This window comes from Mytilus edulis, chromosome 9 (assembly GCF_963676685.1).
Source record: "Mytilus edulis chromosome 9, xbMytEdul2.2, whole genome shotgun sequence".
In the NCBI taxonomy this organism is placed as follows: Eukaryota; Metazoa; Mollusca; class Bivalvia; order Mytilida; family Mytilidae; genus Mytilus; species Mytilus edulis.
This window is the reverse complement of record NC_092352.1, coordinates 4,939,280-4,959,954: the sequence shown is the minus strand read 5'-3', so window position 1 is coordinate 4,959,954 and position 20,675 is coordinate 4,939,280. Positions and strand designations below refer to the sequence as shown.

The 20,675-nt window shown below is 32.5% G+C and overlaps 1 protein-coding gene across 1 annotated transcript in view; it reads right to left on the bottom strand.

The window, feature by feature from the left end:
* The window catches only part of LOC139489453 (uncharacterized), a 65,790-nt gene extending 46,537 nt beyond the window's left edge, over positions 1-19,253 (bottom strand). Inside the window, exons 1-5 of the mRNA XM_071275784.1 lie at positions 19,124-19,253; positions 8,234-8,419; positions 5,757-5,918; positions 4,060-4,236; positions 857-2,471 (exon numbers count right to left, since the gene is read on the bottom strand). Coding sequence (XP_071131885.1) covers positions 857-2,471; positions 4,060-4,236; positions 5,757-5,918; positions 8,234-8,419; positions 19,124-19,160 — 2,177 coding nt within the window. The 5' untranslated portion in view covers positions 19,161-19,253. The remainder of the gene's footprint in view (positions 1-856; positions 2,472-4,059; positions 4,237-5,756; positions 5,919-8,233; positions 8,420-19,123) is intronic.
* Positions 19,254-20,675: the final 1,422 nt, after the last annotated feature.

Genomic DNA, 20,675 nt, shown 5'->3' with positions numbered 1-20,675 from the left:
TTATTGGGGCCTTTTATAGCTGACTTTGCGGTATGGGCTTTGCTCATTGTTGAAGGCCGTACGGTGACCTATAGTTGTTAATGTCGGTGTCATTTTGGTCTTTTGTGGATAGTTGTCTCATTGGCAATCATACCACAACTCCTTTTTTTTGACAATCATACCACAACTCCTTATTTTGGCAATCATACATGTACCACAACTCTATTTTTTGGCAATCACACCACAACTCCTTATTTTGGCAATCATATCACAACACCTTATTTTTGGCAATCATACCACAACTCCTTATTTTTGGCAATCATACCACAACTCCTTATTTTTGGCAATCATACCACAACTCCTTATTTTTGGCAATCATACCACAACTACTTATTATATAAAGTAAACATTACGTAATATAATACTAGGTATAGCAATGAAGAATGTGCAGATAATAACACATTTATTAGTATTTTTTATAAAGAAAAGGCGGTTATAAGATAAAGAAAAATATCCCAAAAATCAAAGATTCTGCAAAAGGGGACCCAATCCTACTCCCCCCCCCCCCCCCAAAAAAAAAATCAAGACCCTTACTAATGGGTCCTATGTAATGGAAGCTATTGTACCTCAATTCAAAAAAAAAATGCAAAGCAAAGCATTTTTAAGCTCGTAAATGTGTAGAGAGAGATATGACAAAAAGGATATTAAAATAATGGCCAAACCTAAGGTCAATTTTGCCTAATGAAATCGAAAACGTTATTCCGTGAACATTACTGGGATAAAAGTATCATCATAAGATCTTTGAGATCTATCTTTAGCTTTTATTATTCTTTTCGTGTAATAACATTTTTTAATTAGAACTGAAAACTTTACTTACTCTATATCCAAGACTGGAGGATTTCCTGTATCTGATTGCGCATGTTGTATAAAGTAACTAATAGACTCCTCAAATTCTACTCTTAAATACACTAAAAATCCCCTTCCCTCTGAGACATCTTGAGAGGTAACGGTCAGACTTCCGCTTCCATCTTCGATTCCGTTGAACAGTTTACAAGCACTAGAGTTGAAAAATTCTATCTCTAGCCAGTTCAAGTAATACTTTTCTTGATTTTTCATTCTATTCCAATCAAATGAGTTAATCTTAGTAAACCCGTCAAAGATATCTCCCAGATAATTCATCAAACATTTTCCCGATTCATCAATGATGAGTTTGAAGTAACCATCAATTCCTATCAAATCTAATAAGTCTGTTGCACTGCTCACGTAAGACTGGACAGATTTAAAGCTATTAAACAAATCCCGCAGTGCAAATGCAAATTCTTTCGATATATTTGCATTTTGCAGCCATTTAAATAGGTCATCAAAAAATGTATCATTCGCACTTGCAGGCAACCCAGAAAGTTCACGTAGTTTATACAAACTATCAAGAGTCAATGAGCTATCCGATAACCTTTCAAAAAAGTCGTCTGTATCGTGAAGAAAATCATCAGACTTTTCACCATATAAATCATAAAGAAATTCCAGCATTTCATTTAAAACGAGGCGTGTGTAATTTCTTGGAAAAGGCAGGACATACTGTGTGTCTTTCAATTCAGATTTAGGTTTTGGATCCATTTCATACATAAAGTCAATATCAAAAAATCTTGTCAAAGGTATTCGATCATAAGGAGAAACTGGCGTAGTTGTCTCTTCTGTTGTTGACTCCTGTGCAGTTGTGTCCGGTGTAGTTGTGTCCGTTGTAGTTTTTGTTGTTACAAATGTTTTAAGATATTTATCAGGTTTAACTTTGACGTAAAACTCACTTCCATACATGCAACGAGAATTAGAATTCTTTAAACTTTTTACAACGGGGTCAAGTGTAGAGCCATAGATGAATGCGACTTTGTCTTTTATATATTGAACAAAACTAGTTTCGTACCATTTCTTTTTATAGTTACTTATATCTTTAAACGCTAATATTGGGTCAATGTTAAATTGCAGTAGATTATAAATATTATGTGTTACAAAACTGAGACATCTCCAAGAAAAGATGAGCCCGGAAGGATCACCAGGGCCATTAGTTAAACTATACGACACAGAACGAGCGTCAAATTCTGAGAGTCCTTGACCAATAGTCCTACCGGCTCCACCTTTTATAAATGCATGCGGTGGTGGTTGTTCTATTTTCACAAACATTGATTCTTCCATCCAGTCTGTCATGCTTGCAGGATATCCTATTTTAGCATACAAACGATAGTATCCTATGTCATGTTCTCCTGGGTTAAACTTGAACTTAACATCCGACTGTTTTTCTCCAACCTGTACACCTGTATCCGCAGTAATGTTTGTTATCTTGTATAATTCAAAATAAGTGTGAATTATAGTTGCCGTTGTACACTTATTTTTCGTCAGAAGATATATATCTACTTGTGCTGAGGTATAAATGGACATAGGATTGTCTATTTTAAGAAATTTGTCGCTAAACATTTGGTATGTTAGACATGGCGGTACAACTGAAAAACAATTTATTTGTTTAAATGAACTTTGAGATCTACAAAATAGATGCACTAGCTGTTGCATATGATGAGGTACACAAAAGACGTAGACAAAACAAATAGTTGACTGAGATTACGAATTTATCTTACCGACTATCTTAACATGTGCTATTTAGACTAGTGGCCTATCAAAGTGATCAAGTCTTCTAAACCGTTAGTATTAAGAACCTACTTCCATTGGTCTATACAAAAACAAATGCCAACAATAACAACTTGTTAGCTTTAAATGTGTTTTATGAATTTATTTTAATCGTTCATTATCAGTTTCTTCGTCTGTTGAAACCTTGAATATTTTCCTTCAACACCGTGTTGTTTTTTTATAAAGGGACGTAACACCACTAATAACCGTGTATTGAAATAAGCCCCGTCTACTAAACTAATATGGAACCCTACTAACCTAATATGGGATATACTTGCGGTTGCTTTTAACCAATCATATTCCTAGAAATGTATAGAGGGTAAGATAAACACAGATATTGTAACCTAAGCTTGACTTATCACATCGAGTAGTTGTTATGGGAGATTAATGTACCTGCAGCCATGTCCTGTTGGGATATTCAACTCATTATGGAGAGAGAAGGCGAGAAAGAAAGATATGATATTTGTTGTACCTTCACCACGGTCGGCTCACCTTTTAAAATGTTATTGTTAATCGTTTTTCTTTCTGACTCTTATTGACTTTTTTCCCCACTGAACTTTACGCAAATACATCAAAGGTTTTTCAATTCGTGGATTTTTGTTTGAAACATTGTGCCACTATCTGTTTTAGTAAAAATGAAAATAAAGTGGTTATGATTTGTAGAAATGTAAATAGCATAATATAATGTGTTTCAACATCTGTAAATCATATATATTATCATATAGACGACATATTTTTTTTTCGTATATTCACTTTCACTTTGGTCACTATCTTAGTGTAATGACATTTTGTTTTTAAATTTCAGGAAGGTCACGTTTGTCCAGATCTTGGTTCCTTGAGATTTTTTTCAAATAATTTGCAGACAAAATAAGATTTACGAATTCAAAATTCTTCAATGCATGCAAACGACACCTATTAATGTATGATAGAATAAAAGTATATTGTTGGTGCGCAAATAGCAGGACACTAGAAGTCTGGCTCTTTTTGGAGTTCATCAGATTTGAATTTTATTTAGATTCTTTTTGTATTTTCTGACCGATTTCATAAGTTCATGAACATCGGCAACCTACAGCACATTATTATTTTCATCAAGAGATTATTACCTCACTGGAACGTTAATCAATTTGATGTGACTGAATTGTCTTGTTTTACTTTGTTTGTACACTTGAGTAGATATTTGTTATAAAATTTTATTTATCTAATCTAGTCTTCTCAATTTATATCTTTTCAAGAAACCAATATTTTAGTGCAACAATCAGTCTCGTTAATCTTTATCTTTAACTAAGTTGGAAAACTTGTGTCTAATCCATTTGTTTTGAACAATAAAATCTGTTTAAACTAATCTTTATCATTTGACATGGTTGTCTAATTTCAAATTTAATGTCTACTTGTACTTATATACCTTACCTCTGCAATTTCCTTTAGTCTGGTTTGTTCCTATGCAATAATCCCCACCACAAATATTAACTGGATTATCACATTTTCTGGAACGTAGATAGGTACCAGTACCGTAAGTGCCAGAACCAGCAGGCATTGAACACGACCCCCAAGCTCCCCATGCTCCCCATTGTCCTGCCACAGGTCCTAGTCAAATGAAATGAAACGCGTTGAATATTTCATTTGTATGATTTTTGTTCAGAGCCAATGATGTTTTCTGTTGGTGAATGTCGTGTCAAAATTAATGATGTTTACTATCGTTGAATGTCATATCAAAGACCATGATGTTTTCTACCGGTGAATGTTGTCAAAGTCAATGATGTTTTCTATCGGTGAATGTTGGCAAAGTCAATGATGTTTTCTATCGGTGAATGTTGTCAAAGTCAATGATTTTCAAAGTCAATAATGTTTTCTACTGGTGAATGTCGTATCAAAGTCAATGATGTTTTCTATCGGTGAATGTCGTATCAAGGGCAATGAAGTTTTCTATCGGTGAATGTCGTGTCAAAGTCAATGATGTTTTATATCGGTGAATGTCGTATCAAGGGCAATTAAGTTTTCTATCGGTGAATGTTGTTTTCAAAGTCAATGATGTTTTCTATCGGTGAATGTCGTGTCAAAGTCAATGAAATTTTCTATCGGTGAATGTTGTCAAAGTCAATGATGTTTGATGTTTTCTATCGGTGAATGTCGTATCAAGGGCAATGAAGTTTTCTATCGGTGAATGTCGTGTCAAAGTCAATGATGTTTTCTATCGGTGAATGTCGTATCAAGGGCAATGAAGTTTTCTATCGGTGAATGTCGTGTCAAAGTCAATGATATTTTCTATTGGTGAATGTCGTGTCAAAGTCAATGATGTTTTCTATCGGTGAGTGTCGTGTCAAAGTTAATAATGTTTTCTATCGGAGAATCTCGTGTCAAAGTCAATGATGTTTTCTATCGGTGAATGTCGTGTCAAAGATAATGATGTTTTCTATCGGTGAATGTCGTGTCAAAGTCAATGATATTTTCTTTCGGTGAATGTCGTATCTAGGGCAATGAAGTTTTTCATCGGTGAATGTCGTGTCAAAGTCAATGATGTTTTCTATCGGTGAATGTCGTATCAAAACTTATAAATATGACTATATCAATGATAATTCATGTCAGCACAGACGTGCTGACTACTGGCTGGTGATACCCTCGGGGAATTAAAACTCCACCAGCAGTTGCATCGACCCAGTGAACTACTCTTTATCAGAAAAAGAACAACAATATATACGTTGACATACAATATATACATTGACATAAACCAATACACAATATTCATCAGTGTCCAGATAAACACTTGTTCAATACTTCAGAGAGCTATATATAAAATCAAAATGTCAATTACAAACCGGGCAGAATCGTTTTTAGTAAGTTTTATATATCAGAGTTTATATCTTAGTTATTGAATCAACAGACTTTTACCTCGATTATCAAAGATATTTTATCATAGATGTTCTGCCTTTGTCCACTTTTGAACTCTATCTTAAAATACTTGATTCTCCTTTGATAAAAAAAGAAATTATTAAAAATAAAGTTTAAACTTTTTTGAGAGAAAGTTTTACTTTGCCGGATTTGGCAAATATTCAAAAGTTTATGCTAAATTCACATATTCGACAACATTTTTTTTTTAAATTACTCACCGCAATCTTTTGTTAGGGTATCTCTTCCAAACTGACTACAATCTTCGCCGCCATTGCATGGTGTGGGGTTATGACATGTTCTGCGTCTAGTTGTTCTTTTGTTACATTTATGTGAGCAATCATCCCATTCACCCCATGTTGTGTAACCGCCATCAATTTTATCTAATTCGGAAATAATAATTATTTGTAGAGAGCATTTCCCCTTATTCTCTTTCATGTAAGATAACAATATGTCTATAATATCTAAAAATAACTGATATACTTATAGTTGCATTATTAACATGTTAGAATATAAAAATAGGAAGATATGGTATGATTGCCAAAGAGACAACTTTCCGCAAGAGATAAAATTACACAGAAATTAACAAATATAGGTCACCGTACGGCCTACACCAATGAGAAAAATCCATACCACATAGAAGTCTTTCACACAACAGTTTTATCCGAGAACTAAGAGAGACAATGTTTATTTCCCTACGTATATTTAATCTTTCTATAATACTAAAAACTCTAATGTTGTGTGGTTTGTGTTTCGTTCCCTATTAGAAAAGTGAAAAAAATATAATTATTTAATTTGAATAAGAATTAGGAATTAAGCTACAAAATTATAAAACAAAAACCTTTGATATCTCACCTCTTTTTTATACTGTTCTTAAAATAATGTTTTCTGTATTATTCGTTTATCAAGAAAAGACTCAGTAGGGCAGAGAACTGCGGGAACCCCTGGACTCCTTTAATGTCATAAAAACAAGGGCAGAGAACTGCTGGAACCCCTGGACTACTTAAATGTCATAAAAACAAAGATAAACACAGACACCACATATATTGTATATAATATTCTATATCCAAACAGCCTTTGTCTTGCAATCATTTTCTGCAATGTACCAAACTATTTCAGCTGTGTCTATCTAATATGGTGTATATCTTCTGTTTATATATTATAATTATTGTGCATAAAGTGTGTATAACTTATTATTATGTTCATGTGCAAATAAAACGAAATTCATTATAAAAAAAAAGAAAGATAAGAAGTCATCTGACTGTTTTGACTTAAATAGACAGTAGGTAGATCTCAACATTCTGAACATTTTTTACCCTGTTAGATTTTCTCTACTTATAGCAGTTTTCAAGATAATAGACAAAACTTGCATTTTACCCCTATGTTTTATTTTTAGATATGGCGGCCATGTTGGTTGGCAGGCAGGGTCATCGGATATATTTTTTTAACAAGATACATTAATTATGATTGTGGCCTAGTTTAGTTACATTTGTCTATATTGTTTCAAAGGAAAAGATTATTGTAAAATTGACTATAAAGGACAATTACTCCTTAAGGGGTCAATTGACAATTTTGATCATTAAACTTATTTGTAGATATTACTTTGCCGAAAATTATTGCTGCTTACAGTTTATCTCTATCTATAATAATATTCAAGATAATAACCAAAAACTGCAAAATGTCCTTACAATTACTAATTCAGGGGCAGCAGCCCAACTACGGGCTGTCTGATTCGTCTGAAAATTTCAGGGCAGATAGATTTAAACCTGATGAAGATTTGTATTTCAGGTCAGATTTATTCTAAATACTTTAGTTTCAGAGATATAAGCCAAAAACTGCTTTTTACTCCTATGTTCTATTTTTAGCCATGGCAGCCATGTTGGTTGGCAGGCGGGGTCATCGGACACATTTTTAAACTAGATACTCCAATTATGATTGTTGGTTAAATTTGGCCCAGTAGTTTCAGAGGAGAAGATTTTTGTAAAAGTTAACAGACGACGACGGATTTTAGAGGAGAAGATTTTTGTAAAAGTTAACAGATGACGACGAACGATGGATGCCAAGTGATGAGAAAAACTCACTTGTCCTTTCAGGCCAGGTGAACTAAAAAGGGGATAAAAATATGTATATACTTGCCTTGACTTTTCATATGTGAATGATGGATTAACTACCTAATGAATGATATTAATAAATGTTTTTGCTATCACCTTTATTACGAAACAGAATTAACAAAATTAAAATATGTTTGTAATTGTATTTTGTCAATACTATAAATACTTAATCAAAAGATATGAGAAACTTTTAAAAAAATATATATTTAAATATTTTCAGATACAATACAAATTGAATCCATTTTTTCTTGGATATTCTTTTGTTCGTTCAAAATAAATATCTGTCATTATATTACTCTCACAAAAAGCTCTACCAATAAATTAGCTTTGAACCTACCATAAGCAGCATGACGGTTTCCACATGTGGGTCAGGATCTATATACTTACCTTACCTTACCAGAGCACCCCGGCCTTTTATGTGATTTTTGTTATTCGGTTTTGTTGTTTTTCAGTTTTATATGCGATGTTTTCTAGACTTTTTCTTTTGAATATTTTTTTTTCCATGGGTTTGTTTGTTATTCGCTCTCCATCTTATGAATTTTTATTGTTTCTTTGGTATCCTTTGTCACGTATTTGTAACGACTCACCATATGTAAGATAACAGACTTGTGACTGTGAACGAGGTGTTTCAGTATTAGCTTCACTGTCCACTGTTATTCCTGTTCTTGTCTGTGTACCTCTGCAGTTTTGATCTAAACTTCCAGAAATTTGTATGCATGCTCCCCAAGAATTCCATGTTGTCGTTATTGTAGCTTCAGAGAGACCTATTGGATCTAGAAATAAAAGATCAACTGTATTAGCTGTTATGTGGGGATTATTGATCTTAAGTTTTTTCGAACACAATTTTACCCATTTTATTAGTTTTTTATCTTGACATAATAACTTATATATTTTGTAGTTATCAAAGTGTCGACAATCATCATTGCATTGTTAAGAGTAGCTTTTACGAAGACTACAATATAGACGATCGCAGTTGAGAAGTTTAAAAACAACATAAGACTAACTTTTATTGAAAGTTTACAAAACATCATCATGAGACGAACACTCGTTGGAAGTTTACAAAGCAACACAAGGCAAACGATCACAAGAATTTTACAAAATATAATGGACAAACGCTCACTACAAGATTACAAAACATCAACAGGCGACGGCACATGAGAATGTTTCAAAATAACAGGAGGCAAACCCTCGTGATAATTTTATAAAATAACAGGAGACAAACGCTCATAGATGTTTAAATTAAATCTCAGGCGAACTATCATTAGAAGTTTATAAACAATTTGAGAAGTGCGACTAAAACGTTTACAAAAGACATGAGGCCAACACCCAATAGAAAGTTGTAAAACGATATGAGACGAACGCTAGTTAACATTTTACGAAAAAACATCAGTGGAACGCTCATTGAATGATCATAACAAAACAACATGAGGCAAACGCTCAATTTAAGTTTACAAAACAGGATGAGACACACGCATTTGGGCGGTTAACAAAGCGACATGAGGCACACGCATATGAGATGTTAACAAAGCAACATATGGCGAGCGCTCATTGAAGGTTTACAAAACAACATGAGGCCAACGCAAGTCAGACGTTTAAAAAACAACATGAGGGAAACTCCCATTTCAAGACACCGTGAGACCAAAGTTAATAGGAGTTTACAAAACAATATGTATTTAGTCCAACACACGTAAAACGTTAACAAAACAACACGAGGTCAACGATCATTGGAAGTTTACAAAATACAAAATGTTTTATCATGTTTATATACTGTTGTTTGTCTTTTGGCGTTTTCTTTTTATTATTTTTTTTTTAGCCTAACATTGTCAGTTTGTTTCTGACTTGCAAGTTTGAAAATCCCTCTGGTATTTTTAGACTTTAAACAGTTCAATTTATGTGATCGTTATATTCATAATAAAGGACATTTTATTGTTTAAGAAATTTTGTTTATCGAACCTTGAAATTGGAATACCCAACCACAGTTTTAAGTAATTTGCATCGTTCTAGTACATTTATTAGGGAAGTATTCGTTTAATCAAATTAAAAGTGAGTGAAATTCGAAGATTTGCAAATAAAAGACAAGGGTTAATAATTGAACGTTTTCATTGCATTTCATACATGATATAAAAAAACAAGCTTCAAATAAGACAATAATACATTGTCTGCATGTGTAATTAAAAGTTAACATTGTCTGTAACTAAAAGTTAATAACTTTATCACTCACAGTCTGTAATTGACGTTTCACTGTTTGTTTTAAACTAAGGAAAATATTTAATTCGTCTAATATTTGTAGTTATAACAAACTGTCAAGACCAAATGGTTTATATGCAAAGTTTGCTTTACTTTATTAACTTTTAACTAACGAACCATCAAACGCTTATGATTTCCAATAAAAGTGAAACAAGAAATGAAGCCTTGATATCGTTTCAACTAATTACAAAGGCGAAGACAATACTTGCCATATCTTAGGTTTATACAAAGGTAGCGTTCTCAACCACATAAATAGGATATGTAGGTCTTTAGTTGTACATTATCTTTTCAATTTTGGCAGTGTTCCATGTTGAGGACTGCGACATAATACGGTTTATCTCATTTATAAGATAAACCACTTTAATGAAAGAGAAATGATTACTGCGTCATTCGGATCCGGTTCTCGTTTCCCGCAAATAAACGTCACATGACTCTTCAGCATTACATTGAACTAGCCACTCTTGTAGATATATAAAAGTTTTAAAAAAATGCAATCGTAAAAAATCATTGACATCCGCATATTTTGATATGAAACTATCGAAGGAGGCAAGGTAATTCACCAACAAAGGATTTTCATTTGCAAGGGCCAGCAAATGACAAAATTAAAAGGTAAACTGAACTGTCACCATACGATCCGTTGCCATCAACACGAGGACCAACTCCAGCTTCTTTCGACATGTATGGATGTGTAAAGATCATAGAACAATTTAATTAATGTATCTTCGCCATAAACGTTATACAATGCACCAATGACAGGGACAGCTTCCAATTTGTCAGTGGCTCATGGACCGGTGATCAAGTTAATGGCAGAACAAAATCTTCACACCAGGAGCCCCAATTTATAATTCCAAACGGCACAACATGCACAAGGAAATTAATATACTATTTTTTATACATTTGAATTTTTTATGATAATATATTTTCTATCACAATTAGATATTTTCAAAGTGGTTTATGAAGGGACCTATGTCCCTGTTTAAATATTCTTTAACTTTCTATTCCGCCTAGCAATTCTTTAACAGTTCTGTTACGTTATCATCTTAAGCCCTGCAGCTAGACTAGACAACTCAACAAGTGCATCGTCTTTCATATTCCCTTTCCGCGGGAACCTTTCCTGTGCACGTAACCCCCCCCCCCCCCCGTTCCGTACTTCCGTCGATTGAACTGCTTGTTTAGGTTTCTTCCCCGAGACTATAACAAGGTAGGATCCAGCACTGCTGTGGTGACATCAATTTTCATTTATATGGTCATAATTATAAATCAACTGTTAACACAAATTTGAATTTTTCGAAATACTGAGGATTTTCTAACCAGGAATAAAAGCTTTAAAGCCTGGTATCATACATTGCTTTCTTCCGAAAATGTCACATTTCCAATAGTTTAGTCCCGATAGAGTCCGTTTTTCGTGTCCGATCCCATTTCTTAAACGCAAGTCTATGGCAAGCTGTTTTTATATATATTCCATTTCAGTTTTTAAGATATCTAATAAAGTATATAAGATATCTGATAAAGAAAATGAGATATCTTATATATTTAAGAAAAAATGTTGTCCATTCGTTTGATGTTTTGACCTTTTGGTTTTGCCATTTAGTTGGGGACTTTCCGTTTTAATTTTCCTCGGAGTTCAGAATTTTTTTTATTTACTTTTTATACACTATACAAGATATCTCATAAAGTAATTGTTAAAGATATCGTATATTGCATATTTTATATCTTATTAACTTCATTTAAAATCGCAAGAAATATAAACCTATGGCATGTATGGATAGTGTTAACTTTATATGATGTCACCAAGATTAAGGGATCAAAATAAGAAATTGGTCGAATATTTCAAGTGTAAATCTGTTCCGTATACTTTATTTACCTGTTTGAGACATATATATGTTGGACTCTAAAGTGCGATGGTACTCTAAAGTTCGATTGTCACGCTAAAGTACGATGGTTTCTCACGCTAAAGTGCGATGGTTGTTTGTTCGCTAAAGTACGATAGTATATCACGCTAAAGTGCGATGGACCAAAAAGGTAAGATTCGAGGGATCAAAACATCAAGCCGGTTAAAAAATAGTCTTTTTTGCAAAAGCTAGTATGCTAAGGTATAACATATATGCTAGGTTTTATAATTTAGGGTAGGCTTAAGTGATTGTTTCTAAATTTAGAAGGCCGACCACGCGTAATAATTGCTAAAAAGGTACCTTTGTGTCGCAAAATATCATGTTTCATGTAAAATAAATTTTAAACAATTCAAAGCGTTTTGAATATTTGGAAAATTGTGTAGATTGCCGTTCACAATAATGTTACAACCTCCATTACAGTCGGTATTAAAAATTACAAATACAAAATTCGTTCATTGTCGGAATATGCAACATCTATTTGTATAAGCTTTAATTTAAATGCGAGAGAAGGTAACGATTCAAATGTATCCGTTCGCTTCAAATAGGGATAGCAGGATACGTATGCGTATACTATTTTGTATTTATATAGTAAAAAAGGTCGACTATAGGATACAAGTCCTTCTTCCAAAAATAAACAATGTGCTTCAGCCGACAAAGAACGGTTAGGTTTAAGTCAATTACTACATGTACTAGTAAGTCATGGACATATGGTGTAAAAGTTGTTAATCAAATATTCCTAATCTTCTTCCGGCATGTTCATTTTTTTGGTTTGTATAAACGACTGTTAACGTCATTATCAAACTACGTTTCTAACGTCTATATTTTCGCGGACCATCGGACTTTAGCGTAATGAAGCATCGCACTTTAGTGTAATGAAGCATCGCACTTTAGCGTATACCATCGTACTTTAACGTGACCATCGTACTTTAGCGTCCCCGTCGCACTTTAGAGTCCTACATATATATATAAAAATATATATCTTTTGAAATTTGGGTCCTCAATGCTCCTCATTTTCGTACTTTATTTGGACTTTTTAACCGTTTTTAGTATTGCGTCACTGATGAGTCTTTTATAGACGAAGTGCGAGCCTGGCGTAAATGATTTTACATCTGGTATCTTTGATAAGTTTATTTTCAACCTATACGTTGAAACTGAAAAATCTCTTAAGCATTAAATATTGCTTTGTTCACCCTCTACGTTTTTTTTCTTAAACCTGTTATCATTATTCTGAACATGTAGAGAAACCAAACGCATTATTCGTTCACCATGCTGCAAGTTATGTTACGAGAGAACCAAGTGAAACACCTATATGTTATGCTGTTTAGATCGTTACAACGTTAGTTTTGTTATCAAAATATTCTTTTCCAGACACTGCTGTGTTTTTAAATATTTATAAAACTATAATAGGGATTGTGGGAACTATATTCTTTATCTTCGTATATAAGTGGCACTTGTGTAAGCTGAGAACAACGTATACCAAGGTATTGTGCAATTGTTATAAACACTAGAACACACCCGTGACTGAATTAAAGTATATAACTATGCATAAGCCTCATTTTAGTATTGGTATTGTCATGACTCAAATGCCGTTTATAAGATAAGTTTTCTATGCTTTCAAATCTTTGTGTTTGAACCCGTCGACCTGGAACTTATCAATTATTGGTGAAATTTGGAAAACAAAAGGTCCTGGAATGGAGTATTTTTTAATCAACAGCATTGTCCTATATTAGTTATAAATAAAGTTGAATTGTTGAAAAGAGACTGAAATTATAATTATTTACTTCATATTGAAATAAACTTATACTCAATATTTATCTGAATCGAACCCACATGGTGTTATAGTGTACCCCTCAATCTGTCTCATAAAAATATTAGATCTGAACTTTATTTAGTAACCACAGCAACTTGTTAAAAGTTGGAACCTTCTGAAGTTAATTCAATACAACTATATTTGGCGTTTTATGTTATCGTCAACATAATAATTTTATGAAATATAACAATACTCAACAAATCACTTTGCTATGCATATCTGTGTACTCATTGGACCTGTGTTTAATTATTATCCGTTTAGATACGTTAAGTGGAGGTTAAGCTTGCTATAAATATAAAAGTAAGAAGGTGTGGCGTGAGTGGTAATCAAACGACAACTCTTCTCCAGATACCAAATGACATTAAAGTTAAAAAATTTAGGTCACAGTACTGTCTTCAAAATTGAGCAAAACCCATACCTCATAGTAAGCTATAAAAGACCCCGAAATGACAAATGAACAACAATTCAAACGAGGAAACTGATGTGATGATGTATGTACAAAACAAAAAACGAAAAAACAAATTGACATACAGCAAAAACAGAAAACAACTGAATTACAGGCTCCTGATTTGGGACAGGTACATACTGAATGTTCTAACCCACCATTTTCGTCAAAAAAAAGCCTGTTCCAAATCAAGAATATGACATTTGTTTTAGATTCGTTCAGTTGGTTTTAATAGTCTAGCATTTGATTTTGTCAGATTGTTTTGCCCCTCCTTTGTATCGCGTGTTGTTTTCATGTTTTACAGCAGTGTAGGCAATTAACTCTTTACAAGGACAAAATTAATCATACACCCCTTTAATCCCGTTCCCTTTTCACGAATGTGACCTTCCGTATTAGACTTTTTACCTTTATTTGTGACATTTTTACCGATTGTGTCTGTTTGGTCACGCATTATTATCAATATTATTAAATTTGACGCGATTGTCGTACAAGTGATAGGTTTAGCGCCGTAAAACCAGGTTCAATCCACCATTTTCTACATTTGAAAATGCCTGTACCAAGTCAGGAATATGACAGTTGTTGTCCATTCGTTTGATGTGTTTTATCCTTTGATTTTGCCATTTGATTAGGGACTTTCCGTTTTGAATTTTCCCCGGAGTTCAGTATTTTTGTGATTTTACTTTTTAAGTGGAAAGTAGACAATCAGTACACAAATACAAAAGTAACACATTTTTGTTTGAAATTTCCGAGGAAATCAATCACCTGAATGCAATTTTTTATCACAAGTATTACTATATGCACATGTCATATTCCTGACTTGGGACAGACATGTCCTTATTTAGAAAATGATGGATTAAAGCTGGTTTCATAGCAAACTAAACCTCTCACAAGGATCTATATCTACATCTGTCAGAACTTCAACCAAATCTTGTAGCAGCCCATATTTTCACCAGATGACAACTTTTTATTGCCTTTCTAGCTTTATTCACTTCTTGGGTTTTGCCTATGCAGTTTTCAGTTTGAAATGTGGTTTTTTTTTATTAGTGGTTACTGCAGTAAAATATGATAACTAATGTATGAAATAATTTGTTTATAATTCATAATTTTATTCATATTTATTTTGTATATCTTGATTTCTTATATGAGATTGGATTAATAAGAATAATGATCAAACATAGGAGATATATACAGCACAATTAGGGTTAAAACGTCTATAAACCAAATAATCGTAACAATATATTTTTTTCGATTATATTTTACTTGAACCGTTACTTCTCATTTAAATCCGTTAAACATCTTTTTTCCAAAAAATAATTTAAAGTTTTAAAGTAAACGTCATTTCATTTGCTATATTTTGAAGTTGTGTTATAAAGAAATGGGAATTCTATTCTATATCACGGTATTGCTGTCCTGCTAAATTTCTACGTAAACGATTACTGAGACTTCTATTATTGCAAGGGACCATTTGTAATAATCAGTGTTGATAAGTGTTAATGTTTTAATTACCAATCATTTATTTAAAAAAAAAACTACAAAAAGCATCCGATGTTTCATTGTTTTTGTTTATCAAAAAGCAAATTGCAATTCCTCGGTGACATATACCTTAAGCAGCAGCTTGGTATACCCGTTTTCTAAATGTATCATCTAAGCTTCTTTTGTTTAAAACCAGTTGACTTTCATTTCATGAGAATTTTTAGAACCTCTGAATATAGATTTTGTATCAAAGTGGTTAACAAAGATTTTTTCTAAATGCGCATATTGTGTTTTATTTGTTTACTCGATGGTGTCAATTGATATATCACGATGTGTTGTCGTCGTTTTGTCTGAATAAACAACCAGACAATATTGTGTGATTCATTTCATTACTTATTTAGATATGAATATTATTAGAGATAAACTTTTTTATGCACTACAGAATTCAATATTCTAAAACGTTTTGTTCAACTTAAAGATAACAAAAACCATCAAATTACATTCATATTCTATTATAAAAGCCTGTTTTGATATAAAAATATTTTTTTAGATAAATCTATCCATTCCCTTGTGATCGTATTGCAATTTGAGTTAACAATATTGCAATGTAGAATAAAAGCTAAAATATCAGACTAGCAATTAAATAAAACCAAATCCTGTATCAGTTATTTTCAGGATAGGAATCTCTTTAAACGGTTATCGTATAATACATACGTCACAAATGCTTACTTTTAATTTTCCACCTGCTTTAAAAACCCACAGAAAAACAAAGACAAAAAAACAAATTATAAGCATGGCAATAGCCAAATCGATAGGTTGTTAAATACAACCGAGAAGAGTAGAACAAGTCATAAGTTAATATCTTGTAAGATTTGTCTTCGCAAAGGTTGACAAATTTTAACATTGTGAGCAACGACAGCATTAAATGTCTATTGTAGCCCCTTTTTATCACTTATGAACTATTGATGCATATTGTATTTTTCCATAAGAAATAAATTACCGAGTTATCTATCTTTATTGGTTGAATTGCAGAAAATTAAAACCGTAGGTAGTAATAGTTGATATTGGTGTCATTCCTAGGCGAAATGTAAATTCAAGAAAAGATTGTTTTGAGTTACATGTTTTGAGCGACAGCTCAAATTAGTCATGTAAAGGGGGGAAATTAATTATAAGTACAGACATTGTTCTTAAACATGTCTTGGAAAAAAGACTTGCCCTCAAATGTTTTTGGATCTTACTTTATTCGGTATTTTGACTTTTTGAGCGCCGCTATTAATTCTTTTTTAGAAACGGGCTTCTGACGTATTAGAATTATAAGTCTGGTATCTTTAATGAGTTTTGCAGTCATGAGTTATGTACTGATGAGTTTTGATTTTAGAATGTGATTACAAGTTGCATCCGTTAGCAGATCTGTTTTCTAAAGATTACTCGTATTTCTTTCGTTTGAATAGTTGAACAGTTATATAATTTTCTTCATGTATGTTAATTTTCTGACGTTTGAATTAAGACAGTTGTTTACTGATGTTCATATTTTGTAAATCGATTAATACGAGAGAGAGAGAAAAAAAACGAAATCACAAACATAAACTGAATGAATTACATGAACTTTAAAAAGGGAGAGATCAGTTGGGTCAAAAGGGTACTCGTCGTATTATGTGCATGCAACAACCGCCACGTAAATTCAACCTCAGTAAAAATAAAATCTGCAATTCGGTATAGGACACAATCGGTAAAATTAAAATTGAATTATTATTAATGTATTTAACGATCTAAGACTACTAAGATTTGCCGTGTAAAAATTTTGCTGTATAAAAATAAATCATCCATTTAAATCATTTGTGTAGTTAAGTGAATATTCAAGTTTATTCCATATTTGTATTTTTTTTACTATTTTCCTCTTCATGAATTTGATTTTGAATTTAAAAAAAAAGCACATTCACCTGGAGAAAAGTAAAATTCACCGCGATGAACGTCACCGGCTTTTATATGTAACGTTAAGGTAAACTTTGATATACAATGTAGTTAAGTGAATATTCAAGTTTATTCCATATTTGTATTTTTTTACTATTTTCCTCTTCATGAATTTGATTTTGAATTTTTTTTAAAAAGCACATTCACCTGGAGAAAAGTAAAATTCACCGCGATGAACGTCACCGGCTTTTATATGTAACGTTAAGGTAAACTTTGATATACAATGGAATTTAAGTTAATAGACTTAAATTCAGTTATCGCCGGGGCCACTCACGGATTGTGTTTCATGTTTTAGATTTACCCGACATGAGTGACGTTATATTCTGTAACGTCATTTAGTCCTGTTTAGAATTTCATCGCAGCAAGCAAGCTGTTTAAACTTTGTAAGCGGTAAATTTAGAATTTCATCGCAGCAAGCAAGCTGTTTAAATTTTGTAAGCGGTAAACTTGAAAACCCGCCCTCTCACTCCTTTTTATTGAACAAGATACTGCTCTTTTGTATTTATTTTTCAGGTTTGTGTCGGTGATAGTGGTGATACAGATTTGACTGATGATGTTAACTCGTTTGCTGTTGAGAAAAGTGACCTATATTTGAACTTTGAGCATCATAAATATATTCCCGTAAATGGCAGAATTCGCTGCATAGAATCTTAATGTTAACTATGAAATTTTAGGTTTTTGGATAATACAGACTACACTTGTGTATCCCACGGTGTTTTCTAAATTTAAAGCACCAGTGTATCCCACGGTGCATCTTTACATTTTCATATATATCTATCTTCACATATATCTATCTTCATATATATCTATCTACCTGACCAGTTGCCATATTATCTTCGGGTAACCGACCATAGATCTATCTACATGTACATGGTCTATGGTCTATCTATCTATCTATCTATATATATTATATATAACTCGTCTAAACATCAACCCAACAATGTTAGATCTGTAAATTTGCTTTCGCAAATTTTTGGTTCTTCCCTCGCCGGGATTCGAACCCATGCTACTGTGATATCGTGACACCAAATCGCCTGCACTGCAGCCGTCCCGCTAGACCACACGACCACCTGGGCTCTCAAATAAAGAGCTTTCGGTGGGCATGTGTTACCTTTTCACGTCAGTTTTAATCTAGCGGCGTACTACAGTACATGATATATAAGGCATGAAGATGTTATTGTTACAGATCAGCTAATTTATCTATAGTAAAGGATCCTACAAATTAATGTAAGATACAGTCACAGAAAATAATTATATTCATAAGTACGTCTTATATGAATCTATCATATTATGAATAAAAGCTGTGGCCAGATATCGCCAAACCATATATGTATTTTGTTTTAATGGCACCATCTGAGATAATTGGTTTTGGTAAATATTTGACATCAAATACATTGTTTCTCTCGGAAAATAAAAAAATAAAAAACAAACACGAACTGTCTTTTGTTTCGGTAAATATGTGGTATATTTAACTTTTGAAAAACTGATATTCACTTTAGCCGTTGGCCTCAGTAAATATCACTTTTCAAAAGTTAATTAAACCGAATATTTGCCTCATAAAAAGACAGTAATTGTATTATATTAAGTCGTCAATTTTATCCCCGTAATTAATTTCCAAGTTATTATGTAACAAACTCACCTGTTAGAAGATACAGTAATAAAATGATTTCCCTCATTTTAAATCTTCAATTAAATTCCATGGGTTACCTTTATCGAAACTCACATATTTCTGCTCTCACTCGATGTATCAGGGATAGTTATTCGTATGCAGTGAATATTGAAGTACACTTCCCATTTAATTTCATAAATTAATATTGAATTTTTAGGCGATCCAATAGCTCTCTCGTGTAATTGGTCATTAAACTATTAAGGTATTGAACGAAAAATTACCAATAATTGAATCATAATGATTTAAATATAATTCAAATTTTCTTTCTATCAAACGTTTCGTAATGAAAAAGAAATTATATGTGTTAGTGAGCTGAATATCATATCTGCACACTTTTACATTTGCACATTTTAAATTTCCTTACATCAAATAAAATTGAGAATGGAAAAAGTCAGTATATCAAATAGCATTGATATACTGACTTTCTGTGGCTGAAATTGTTAATGACATTTAACAGTAATTCAGATCTTTTGAGTTTAAAGACTCTAGAACAAAGATTGACTTAGCTAAGTTTGGTATAACTTTAACTTTTTAATGGACTCAAAGTTAACTTGTGTCACTGGTGGGGTTTGTTTAGACCAACGTAATACATTTTATTTTTATTTTGTGAATTGTAAAACATGTATTGTTGATGCCTAGTTACAACTACTTTGTCGTGACCCCTTCTGGTATCGGACGTTATCATTAGCTCATTAGTAATCACATGTGGTGACATAAAATATCGCTGATGTGATCATATTTTGTAACTTAATTGTTGATTTTGCTACGTAAATGAAATTGCAATCCAATTACACATAACACTAATCAACAGAGAGAGGTCAGCATTCTGACTTCTCCACATGTCTTAAAGTGTTAAACATAAAATCATTTAGCAACATCGACAACATACAAATAGGGCGTTATTTAGGTTACCAAAATTTAAAACACATTTTTCAAATATTGTCCGTTAATAAATTTTGATATTAAAAACAAACTAAGGTTTCGTTTCCATCATAAAAAGTTTACCTTATATGGATTTGCTTCTTTTTGATGCTCTGTTTGCAATTGGTTATATAGCTACTCAGCTGTTCGTTTCTTATACATTGTTGGCTTTTAAATTTTCGGCTCAATCCAGAAAAGTGCTCCGGACGCATGACGTATATAAATTGTTGTTTTCATTATTTACGTCTTTATTAAATAACGATCTGATACCATGTCCAGTATCCCTGTATGATAGATAACATTCATGGGATCTTTACTAGTAAAAATGTACGCTAAATTACCCTGTTGATTTACTGTTAGTGCCAAAGACAACCATCAAACTTTTAAGATGTGTTATAATACATAACAAAGTGATTTACTGCACATTTGAATATAATTCTTGAAAACATAACAGCTGACTAAAATTAATGCGAAGTAAAGACAGGTATTTTGTATATATTTTTTTCATTTCATATTTGATATCAAGAAATGTATTACCAATGACTGTATTAATTTAGACGCTTCAAAAAAACCTTTTTTATAAAGGACAAATTTTTGTAGA